At 32.7% G+C, this 10,145-nt stretch overlaps 3 protein-coding genes and 1 long non-coding RNA gene across 10 annotated transcripts; 2 read left to right on the top strand and 2 right to left on the bottom strand.

The window, feature by feature from the left end:
- Positions 1 to 499: 499 nt before the first annotated feature.
- On the bottom strand, positions 500 to 2,178 carry LOC136785505 (uncharacterized). The gene is made up of 4 exons (XR_010824674.1): positions 2,053 to 2,178; positions 1,756 to 1,975; positions 1,384 to 1,689; positions 500 to 1,311 (listed from the first exon to the last, which is right to left on the bottom strand). It is a non-coding gene; the product is annotated as an uncharacterized lncRNA (long non-coding RNA).
- Positions 2,179 to 2,650: 472 nt separating this feature from the next.
- LOC136785507 (adenylyltransferase and sulfurtransferase MOCS3-like) lies at positions 2,651 to 4,856 on the top strand. Of its 3 annotated transcripts, none has more exons than XR_010824675.1 (6): positions 2,651 to 2,983; positions 3,051 to 3,264; positions 3,353 to 3,651; positions 3,726 to 4,190; positions 4,289 to 4,443; positions 4,716 to 4,856. XR_010824675.1 is itself a non-coding variant. In XM_066746558.1 (6 exons), exons 1-5 carry the CDS (start codon positions 2,806 to 2,808, stop codon positions 4,422 to 4,424), a joined length of 1,308 nt encoding a protein of 435 aa, XP_066602655.1. In that variant the 5' UTR covers positions 2,651 to 2,805; the 3' UTR covers positions 4,425 to 4,443; positions 4,716 to 4,856. The 3 variants fall into 3 exon arrangements, 2 of the variants coding, with proteins under 2 accessions (XP_066602655.1, XP_066602657.1); XM_066746558.1 differs by having other exon boundaries at positions 4,273 to 4,443; XM_066746560.1 differs by lacking the exon at positions 4,716 to 4,856 and having other exon boundaries at positions 4,289 to 4,452.
- LOC136785508 (probable galactose-1-phosphate uridylyltransferase) lies at positions 4,406 to 9,862 on the bottom strand. Of its 4 annotated transcripts, none has more exons than XM_066746562.1 (7): positions 9,295 to 9,862; positions 5,998 to 6,082; positions 5,757 to 5,926; positions 5,482 to 5,687; positions 5,176 to 5,404; positions 4,883 to 5,099; positions 4,406 to 4,796 (listed from the first exon to the last, which is right to left on the bottom strand). In XM_066746562.1, the coding sequence occupies exons 1-7, from the start codon at positions 9,343 to 9,345 to the stop codon at positions 4,549 to 4,551; spliced, it is 1,206 nt and encodes a 401-aa protein (XP_066602659.1). In that variant the 5' UTR covers positions 9,346 to 9,862; the 3' UTR covers positions 4,406 to 4,548. The 4 variants fall into 4 exon arrangements, with proteins under 4 accessions (XP_066602659.1, XP_066602660.1, XP_066602661.1 ...); XM_066746563.1 differs by lacking the exon at positions 9,295 to 9,862 and adding an exon at positions 6,331 to 6,467; XM_066746564.1 differs by lacking the exon at positions 9,295 to 9,862 and adding an exon at positions 6,175 to 6,279.
- Positions 6,023 to 9,037, top strand: LOC136785506 (putative GTP-binding protein 6). 2 transcript variants are annotated; one of them, XM_066746557.1, is made up of 4 exons: positions 6,023 to 6,093; positions 7,088 to 7,889; positions 7,960 to 8,149; positions 8,229 to 9,037. In XM_066746557.1, exons 2-4 carry the CDS (start codon positions 7,158 to 7,160, stop codon positions 8,453 to 8,455), a joined length of 1,149 nt encoding a protein of 382 aa, XP_066602654.1. In that variant the 5' UTR covers positions 6,023 to 6,093; positions 7,088 to 7,157; the 3' UTR covers positions 8,456 to 9,037. The 2 variants fall into 2 exon arrangements, with proteins under 2 accessions (XP_066602654.1, XP_066602653.1); XM_066746556.1 differs by lacking the exon at positions 6,023 to 6,093 and having other exon boundaries at positions 6,867 to 7,889; positions 8,229 to 9,017.
- Positions 9,863 to 10,145: the final 283 nt, after the last annotated feature.

Genomic DNA, 10,145 nt, shown 5'->3' with positions numbered 1-10,145 from the left:
ATATATGTACATTTATGTGCTAAATCACTAGTTCCTTTAATTCAAACAATTTTATTGAAATATATATATATATATACATATTATAATATTTTTTAATACTATTATATGTTTACAGACAATTTGACACAACTTATTTCCTTATATGTCATTGAAAATGTAAACAATATTAACGCTCAACACCACAGAAAAGAAGCAAAGCAATACGAAGATTCCCTTAACAATCTGTGGCAAACGTCATTCAAAAATATTAATAAAAAAAATGAAAGAAAAATCATTTTTCAATTTTTAAGTTCAATGGCTGGTGCAAATAATAAATTAATGACAAAGATTGAACATATTATTTCTGAAACACTCAATTTAACAGTAATAATTTTCACTTTTTTAATTTATAAAGGATATGTGTTTAACTGGTGCCAACCCGGAAAATCATAAAAAAGGTCAGGATTTTAAGAACAATATTCTAATAAAAATTTTTAATATGATTAATATTTACAAAGTTACATATCAATAAATTGTTTGGGCGAAAGTCTGTAAAAATATTTACACAAACCTTTCACCCAAACAAATTATTATGTAACTCTGTAAATATTAACAACATTAAACATTTTGATTAAAATTTTTTTCTGAAAATCCTCTATTTTTTTAACATTTTCCGGGTTGGCAGTAGTTAATAACATATCCTGTATAAATATACAATAAGTGTTTATTAATACACTAATTTCTGTAGCTGTGTAAAATTGTCTTTTCAACAGGATTAAGCAAATTGAACTATATATCTCAGCAAGAAAGAGGCGAATAAAGCAACAGCAATTGAAATATTATTTTAGAGTGCTAAATTATATTGAACTGGTTACTAATTATATATATATATATATATACAGATGTATAAGCATTAATTTTGTTAGCACTTTATGTGGTTAATAAAAATATATTACATATGTGCTTCTGTTTAATTAAACAATGGAATAAATTCATTAGACGATATTAGAATTAAACGCTGACAAAGACAAATTTTCTTGACAAATTGCAAACCATATCTTTATATACAATTAACCGACCATCCTGTGAATGCACATATAAAACCTATGTAGAATAATTTAAGGAATAGAGATGGTCGCTTGTAACTAAAAAAAAATTGTGGAAGATATTCTCTTGCCAAGTTTTTGTAAATGTTTCATACCATTTAAATTTATAATGATCGTATAAAATATACGTTCAATGCAACACTAAACATACAGTGTTGTACACCAAATACTGGAGAGTGCCTCTTCATATATGTGACTGCAGTCGACTTTGCATTTTAACGGTGGTCTGTAAATAGATGTAATTTTTAGTGAAAATTGTTGTTAAAGCCATTGTGCAAAGTCTTGATAATTTACTTACTATAGAATTATGTATTAATTTTTTAGAAAGAATATCAGTGATGAGATTATAATCTTTTGTTATAATTGACTATTCTGGCCTTTCTGCAATTGTTTCCTGCTTCATATTAAATAATTTGCATTAGGGTATTCTTAATGACAGTGTCTGATTATTAATAATGAGTATATGTCCATGTGCTTAAGAAATTAATGGTATAGTACTCAATATTTCTGTGCATTCCTTCAAGTCTGCTACTAACATACGTTTGAGGTAGGTATCCTGTCATTTTCCAACTAATTAGGTGATCATTACAAAAATATTGTGTAACTAGAATACAATATTTGTAAATTTAAAGATGTGGTATACAACTTAATATTTAGACAAAGATCTTACTATGATGAGAAGCAGCTTTTGGCTTAACGTTGAACAACAATCTCAATAGTGTGCTTTTTACACCATTTGCAAAATCCCATCATGCACACAGTAATTATTAATTAAAGATGAAATTATTCTGCAAACTCAAGCTTATTTATCAGAGATTCAGCTCCTTCGCAGCTTCTGAACAGTCCTTTCTCTGCCAGTAGTTTGTCACTACTTATTGTATTTACCATACCTGCATCGAAAAACTGCATTTAATAATTAGACTGCTTAAAATCATAAGAATATTGAATAATATGCGAAATCATTTACCTTAATACAAACTAGCTTGTACTGCTTGATACATTTACCTCATAATTTTAAGATTTGTATCGAGGACACATATGAGGCATAATAAATAACTTGTGTTTGCCCGCAGTCATGGCAATTGTATCTTGGAATTGTTTGCTTCTTTTTAAGCGCAGAGAGAGAGAGAGAGAGAGAGAGATCACTTTGATATTTAACATGTCAATTATACAATAATATCTGATCCCAATGTTGTTCTACGTGTGCCTCCTTTTTAAATATTTCAAAGGATAATGACAAATTTACCAGCAGCCTGCAACAAATATTTTACACAAAGCATCGTTTTCTTAACATTACAAAAATTTTAATTTATTTAAATAATTATTACTGACCTGACATTTATTGCTATCAGAAAACAATAATAACCTGTAATCTGACAGTTCGGAACAACGTTGCCGGATTGTGAATATTAATTAAAATATGCCCCGCCAGAGGCGCTAAAGGATGCGCAAACTTCAGCCATTTTCATGTGATTGTGTAGAGGAGGGTACGCCTGACCAAAAAATTTTTAGGCCAAATGTCCGGTTACCATTTTTACCGACAAACAGATGAAATCCGACACAATACTCACAATCGTCATTCAAGTCATCGAACTCCAAAGTTTTCAACCTAAGGACATGATAATGATAATAATACGTCACCAATTTTTGACTATCTTTGTTTTGGACTCTGTTCCATTACTTTTATAGTGGTTTATTTGACAAATTTTATCGTGGGGACATGAACGAAGAAGAGCTGGTAAACGAAATTAACGAATTGAGAGAGCTGCTTCAAAAAAAAGAAGCTTCATTATGCTCCCTGAGAGAAAAAAATGAAACTTTTCAATCATGTGGCCTAACCAATACAGAAATTTGTAGATACAGCAGACAGATTTTTGTAGAAGATTTTGGTGTACAAGGTTTAAACATTATTTATCTTAATAAATTACTCATTTATAAGAGGATTTTAATTACTTGGTGATATAGGTCAGCTGAAGCTAAAAGGTGCAAAAGTCCTCATAGTCGGAACAGGTGGCCTAGGATGTCCTGCTGCACTTTATTTGGCAAGTGCTGGCATTGGGTGTATTGGACTAGTTGATTATGATAATGTTGAAATTAACAATCTCCATAGACAAGTATTATATACAGAAACTGATATTGGAGTACCAAAAGTAACTGCTGCTGCTGAAAGGCTTCATCGGTAATAATAAATTTTTCTTTAGGTCATGTAAGAACTGAATTATAAATACTTTTTTCATTATGTAAAAAATTATTTTTTGTTCTTATAGATTAAACAGCAATATAAAAATTATACCCTATAATATTCAATTAAGTTCTGTAAATTGTTTGGAAATTATAAAACAATATGATATTATTCTAGATGCCACAGATAATGTAGCAACGAGATATTTATTGAATGATGCTTGTGTAATTGCTAAAAAACCTTTAGTTTCTGGATCAGCCTTGAGACTGGAAGGACAGTTAACAGTGTACAATTATAATGGACCATGTTATAGGTGTATTTTTCCAAATCCTCCTGCCCCAGAAACAGTAACAAATTGTGGTGATGGAGGTGTATTGGGCACAGGTAAGATATTCTTATCTCTGTGAAAGTTTAATATTAATAGATAAAATGAATTAAAGAACTTCGAATATTTGTAGCTGTTGGTATAATTGGGGTATTACAAGCACTAGAAACAATGAAAATCATTCTCAATAAACCTAATGTTCTCTCTGGTCAGTTATTGCTATTTGATGGAGCAGATGCAAGATTCAGTAAAGTAAAGTTGCGTCTTAGAAATAAAAACTGTGCCATATGTGGAGAGCATCCAGAAATCAAGCAATTAATTGACTATGAGCAATTTTGTGGAGCGAAAGCAAATGACAAAGAACCAAATTTACAAATATTAGTTACAGAAGATAGAATAAGTGTACAAGAATATAACAAAATAAAAATAGAGAATGTGCCTAACTTGTTAATTGATGTAAGATCAGCGGAAGAGTTTCAATTATGCAAATTAGATCACTCTATGAATATTCCCTTCAATCAAATGCATTTTGACAGCAGCTTAGAAAGGATCAAAAGTCAGATAGTAAACATGCAAAACAAAAATGATATTGTTGATGGTAAGCATAATTAATTTTAATTGAATGCATTGTTATTACCTTTTTTTACAATTCCTACTTAAATTAAAAATTTTGAGTTTAGTTTATGTTATATGCAGGCGTGGGAATGATTCACAGAAAGCAGTTCAGTATTTGAAAGAAATCTTAGGAAATGAAAATCTGAGGATAAGAGACATTATAGGAGGACTACGTGCATGGAGCAATCAAATTGACTCTTCATATCCTATTTATTAATAGAATTGATTCATAAAACGTAAGTCTTTGCGCTACAACTATATTTATATAAAATTCTACTAATTAAAGAAGTATAAATAGCACAATTGTATGAAACATTATCAACTTTAAATAATCTGATATATTACAGAAAGTATTTACTTAATTCGTCAGGTGTTAAGCTATTTTCTGGGTACTTGTAATGAGAGTCTGATAAATTTCTTAATTTTTCTGCTGCTTGTTCTGGAGTTAGATCGCGTTGCGCGTTTGCTAAAAGCTCGTAACCAACCATGTGTTTTTTAACTGTTGCAGAACGCAGCAAAGGTGGTAAATAAATACCATGAAATGTCCAATATGGATAATCCAAATTGAGATATGGCCCAGTTGGTGCACCTTATACAATATACACATGCGTTATCATAAACATATTATAAATTTATAATAGAATAATTTTTTTATGAACTTAATTTTGTCTTTACCATGCCACCCCATACTATAAGGAAAAGAGCAATGGAATAAATTATCATATTTTATGCATAGTCTTTTCATAACAACAGCCAATGAATCTTGCTGTTCATGGGTCAGGTTTTCCATTCTAATTACTTGTTGCTTTGGAATTACCATAGTTTCGTATGGCCATACTGCCCAAAATGGTACTACAACAACCCAATGATGGCTCTCTAATACTATTCTCTCCTTAAAAATAAAAGGACAATTGATTTAATATGACTATGCTTATTTAACAATAAGTTTACCCCCAGTAGCATATTACCTTTCTCATGAGTTCTTGCTGCATATAATCTATAAGGAGAGGCTTCCTATGGCGGTTATAGTACTCAGAAAGTGCTTTATCTTTACTGCTAGCTTCATTTGGTAAAAAAGAGCTAGCCCAGATTTGACAATGTGGGTGTGTATTGCTGCATCCCATTAATGTTCCTCTATTTTCAAAAATTTGTATCCATGTCCACTTTTCGCCGAGCTCAATCATTTCATGAATCCATCTTGCAATAATAATAAAACAGTGCTCTAATTTTAATTTAAAAAAATAGAAATTTAATAACTTTAAAGTGTTACATACTGTTTGATGACTTCTTGAATTTCATCAACTTTCATAAGAGCTATTGTTACATTAGATTTTGGATGAAAGCACATGACCTTACAAATTCCTCTGGCTACACCCATTTGAAATAATTCATTTTCAGACTGAGGTGGACTTGGACATGTTTCAAGTATGGCAGGAAAATCATTGACAAACGAATATGTTTTTTCATATAGCGGAGTTATCTATGAAGCATAAAATTAGTCAATGGCAGTTTGTTTTTTATTGGAAAATTTTTTAGACAATTTTTTAACCTGTCCGCTAGCTCTGGTATTTCCAGGGCATAATGGATTCTGAGGGTCATATTCTGGTAAATCCTCCTCTATGATCTTTTCCTCCTGTCCTCCCCAAGGTCGTTTCATTCGATGAGGAGAAACAAGTACCCATTCTGCTTTTAATGGATTATACCTTATGTGCTGATGGTCTTTAAATATAAGTTATCCTGTTTAGCAATGATTATGTAAAATATGATCTTTATGACTATATGATAAATACCAGTAGGTTCAAAGATATCACTTGCGTTTGAAGTCTTTTCAACTAGTTCCTGATTACCAGACATTGGTTTAATTTCCAAGTTTAACTATAACAGAGGTCAGTTTTTAATGTTTTCTTCTTATGACAATATAGTTATAAAATAAAATCTACTTTATTCATACATAGAAATTACTTAACAAGTATAATATTAGTGAAAATTCAGTTATATGATAATCCATAGAATTATTTTTTTTTTTTAAATGTTATTTATGCATAAAGAACGATAAGATAGTGGAACCTTTCAACAATTAAATGTTTTTCCTTTATACGGTAAATACTTTCGCTTTTTATTACCTTTTATAAAAAATTGAGAAGCAGACGAAACAGGTCATACGACATACGACTTGATACGAGTGATACGACTGATATGACTACGTTAATATAGGGGCGACTGCTTCGACTGCTTCAATATGATCAAGATAGGATAAAATATACGTTTCAGATTTAGTTACTGTTACTATAAGTCTTGATCTATCTCTATAGTAATATGTTTATGAACCTTACGTATTTACTATAAAAAGATAAACTATTATCTTTTGTTGTTGATAATATGTGTAGATAAATTTAAATGTCATTAAAATAAATTGAACGTAACCTCAACAAAGTCGAATTATCGCGAATTCAAAATACTGGTACAAATGTAAAATTTTATTACGATTTTTGCCTGTAAAAATAATATGGAATTCGTTGAAGTGCTAATAACAAAGTAAGAATATGACATCTACTCTCAGTGTAACTATTTCTATCACTTTCTTTTGTGGGCAAAATATAGGTTATATTTTCATTATTGACCTAGCATTAAGCAAGTAAAATCTATGATTAAATTGTATTGAAGAATGAATTGTTTAAAGAGAATCCTATTGAAAACATCACTTAAAATACCGAGGTGTACTAAATTCAGTAGATTTCTGATAAAAAATGATTTATTTTTATGCAATAAAACATATCAATATTCGAATGAAGCAATTGAAATTGCCTCAGAAGAAATTACCACTTCAGAGTATCTTGAGTTAAAAAAACAATATTTAGGAATCGAAAATATTGGTTATAGAGTATATATTATTCAGCCTTATATAAAATGGGGAGAAAAGAAGAAAAGAAATACTACACCAGAATTGCAAATGGAAGAAGCTGTAGCACTTGTAAATACTTTGCCTAGTTGGACTGTAAAAGGGAAAAAGATTGTTTCACTTTTAACTTTGCAAAGTCAACAATTAGTAGGGTCTGGAAAGCTTAAAGAATTAAAAAATGATATAAAAAGATGTAATGCTACCGCAATATTTGTTAGTACCAATATTTTAAAGCATGTACAAATATATGAACTGCACAAAATTTTTGATTTACCTATTTACGATCGATACAATATTGTTCTAGAAATATTTCGTATTCATGCAAGTAGCGCAGAAGCTAAATTGCAAGTAGCTCTGGCAGAGAATGTATATATTAGAAAGAAAATGCTTGAAACAACAAGATCAGAGGGTGGACATTTGACAATGACAGAGCAAATGAAACTTTGCATACATGCTAGAGAAAAAAAGTTAAAGGATAAATTAAACAAGCTAAAGGAACATAGAAATATGTTAAGAAAACAAAGAAACAAAAATGAGGTTCCAACTATTGCTATTGTTGGGTATACCAATGCAGGAAAAACATCTCTGATTAAAGCATTGACTTCAGATGAATCCCTAAAACCTAGAAACCAATTATTTGCAACTTTAGACACTACCACATACGAAGGTGTTCTTCCGAGTCTTTTAAAAGTATTATTTGTAGATACTATAGGTTTTATACAAGATGTTCCTCAAACTTTAATAGAGCCATTTAAAGTGACGTTGGAAGATGCTATGTTTGCTGTAAATCCCTTTTCTGTATAATTAGTACTTAAATAATTTTATGGAATATTTATAATCAAACCATTTTTAGGATATTATTGTGCATATCTTTGATGTAAGTCATCCTGATATGAAAGCACAAGTTGAGCATGTACAGGAAACCATAAAATCTATGACTAATGAAAATCAACCTATAATAAATGTAGCGAATAAGTGTGATCTTGCAGAAGGTGTAGATATTCCATCAAATGCGATTGCAGTTTCAGCCATAAAATTGACTGGTGAGTAATTCCAGTTGAGCTGCAGTTTTATTTATATTTAAGTTATGCAAATAAATGAAAGTAACATTTATTTTTGTAGGTATCAGTAGATTAAGGGTAGAAATGGAAAAACTATTAATAGCTGTTACAGGAAGATTTATGAGACGGATAAAAGTACAAGCACATAGTCCACTCCTCTCCTGGCTATATAAAGAAACGACTGTTACAAAAACTGAACTGGATCCTCAAAATGAAGAATATTTAATTGTCGATGTTATAATGACGCAATCGGATTTACATAAATTAAGACAAGTTTTAATAAAATAATGCGCCAGCCTGATATTGGATATAAAGCTTTGTATTTATAATGGGAAGGTTTTTTTAGTATAAAACGACATCCATTATGCAAAAAGATACATCGATATACCCATTGATATATTAAAGGGTCATAAATGTTTTATACGAACGCATACATCAAATTAAGAAAGTTTAAGTGACTACGTTTGCGAGGGAGTTTAGTATGAGGAATACCAGCAAGAATTTAATGAAGTATCGGTATAGAACTATTATGCTCTGCTGGTGTAGGAAGAGCTGCTTGCCATGAGCCGGCCGCTTGCTTACAACGACCTTACGGGCAAGCTGCGATAATTAATTACGGACGCGATGTCGCTTTAACATCGTTAATTTTCATTATCTTGATTGGAATTCGCTTGTAAAGACTACATCGCGCTTTAGAACCGCTAATTTTGCGCTCCTTCTTGCTTCGCAACAAGCATATTAATAATACCAGCAAAGAACCTTGGAAAGATTCGTCAAAGGTCCAGGAATCCTGCTGCCAACTAGTGTCATTGATGCCAAACCAAATGCTCCAAAAAAATCCTAACAATGTGCTATTAAATTTTATTTAAAATTTAATGATAAAATTATTTGCATTCAAAGCGACCTTTCATAAAATCCTTATCAGAACCCTTAGAGATTTAATGAAGAAACTAATAATTATAATCCAAACCAAGCGCATAATGGTCTTATAATAGATCAAGGGATTCGTTATCAATATGGATAGGTTGTTAAAAGAAAAATGGTTAGGTAGCGAGGAGAAGTGGGGGGTGGGGGGGGGGGGGGCTGGAAGAGAAGAAATGAAATTGATCATCAGGTAGTTCCGGTACCTGGGATCGGTTGATCTTCGTACGGTCCTTTGGTATGGGAAAGAGCACCATTGGCTGACCCGCGGGCGTGGGAGCTTTATAGAGGTCTCCTTACGCTGCACAGGCAGTAGATCCGCGTCGGGGGTGAACGGATACGCGCGAGACGGGCAGTATAATCTTGAGAGGGTAGAGGAAAGAACGATAGTCGGTCAGTGCATGTACGGTGGGGGGCATGATGGTCTGGCAGAGCCCAGTCGAGTCCCGTGAGTCCGGGCAAGCACAGCTATAAGTGGTGTGTGGTGGTGGTGTAGGCGTCGGCCGGGACTGAGAAAACTCCAGCCGCCATCCGGAGTATCGTCGTAGTGTCCACCCCTTTTTCACCAGGATTTTTACATCGACCATCATTTTATTTTACCTTTTTCCTGAAGCAGACCAGCTATCGAAGTTTGGGAATTAGTGCTTTCTCTGTAGTGCGCGTTCAAAAGGGAAGAAAGAGAAAGAGGGATAGGCGAGAGGGAAAGAGAAAGAGAGAGTGAGAGAAAGAGAGAGGGGGTGAAGGAGGTAGACGAGCGAAAAGTGAGAAAAGATAATTGTGAGGAAAAGAGCGGGGGTGGGTATAGAGTGAAAGAGAAATATAACGGGAGGGGTGCAGGGGAAAGAAGGGGGTTTGGTCTTGCAGGAGAGGCAACGTTGTCGTTCAAGCGAAGTGGAGTTGTGGAGAGTGGCGAGCGCCGTTGCGTTGGCTGACGCGAGGTGACTGAGCTGTCACTTCGATCGCCATTTTAGCACTCGCCAGTACAAAAGCAGCCGAGGAAAACCACCGTTGGAATCACATGTAACGATAGGCGAAGGCTTGAAAGGTGAGCTGAGAA

The sequence above is a fragment of the Prorops nasuta genome, unplaced genomic scaffold (assembly GCF_024137725.1).
Source record: "Prorops nasuta isolate Cenicafe-Biocafe unplaced genomic scaffold, Cenicafe_Pnas_1.2 PNAS00434, whole genome shotgun sequence".
Taxonomy (NCBI): domain Eukaryota; kingdom Metazoa; phylum Arthropoda; class Insecta; order Hymenoptera; family Bethylidae; genus Prorops; species Prorops nasuta.
This window is presented reverse-complemented; position numbering and strand designations above follow the sequence as displayed.

Excerpts from the sequence above, each read along its gene's own strand:
- LOC136785507 (XM_066746558.1), top strand. The coding sequence starts at position 2,806 with ATGAACGAAGAAGAGCTGGTAAACGAAATTAACGAATTGAGAGAGCTG. Across the intron at positions 2,984-3,050 it reads AGAAGATTTTGGTGTACAAG|GTCAGCTGAAGCTAAAAGGT; the intron begins GTTTAAACATTA and ends TTGGTGATATAG. Across the intron at positions 4,191-4,272 it reads CAAAAATGATATTGTTGATG|TTTATGTTATATGCAGGCGT; the intron begins GTAAGCATAATT and ends TTTTGAGTTTAG.
- LOC136785508 (XM_066746561.1), bottom strand. The coding sequence starts at position 6,215 with ATGGATTATCATATAACTGAATTTTCACTAATATTATACTTGTTAAGT. Across the intron at positions 5,405-5,481 it reads ATTCAAGAAGTCATCAAACA|ATGGATTCATGAAATGATTG; the intron begins GTATGTAACACT and ends TATTATTGCAAG. Across the intron at positions 4,797-4,882 it reads TTATAGTATGGGGTGGCATG|GTGCACCAACTGGGCCATAT; the intron begins GTAAAGACAAAA and ends ATATTGTATAAG.
- LOC136785506 (XM_066746556.1), top strand. The coding sequence starts at position 6,873 with ATGAATTGTTTAAAGAGAATCCTATTGAAAACATCACTTAAAATACCG. Across the intron at positions 7,890-7,959 it reads TGGAAGATGCTATGTTTGCT|GATATTATTGTGCATATCTT; the intron begins GTAAATCCCTTT and ends AACCATTTTTAG. Across the intron at positions 8,150-8,228 it reads TTCAGCCATAAAATTGACTG|GTATCAGTAGATTAAGGGTA; the intron begins GTGAGTAATTCC and ends TTATTTTTGTAG.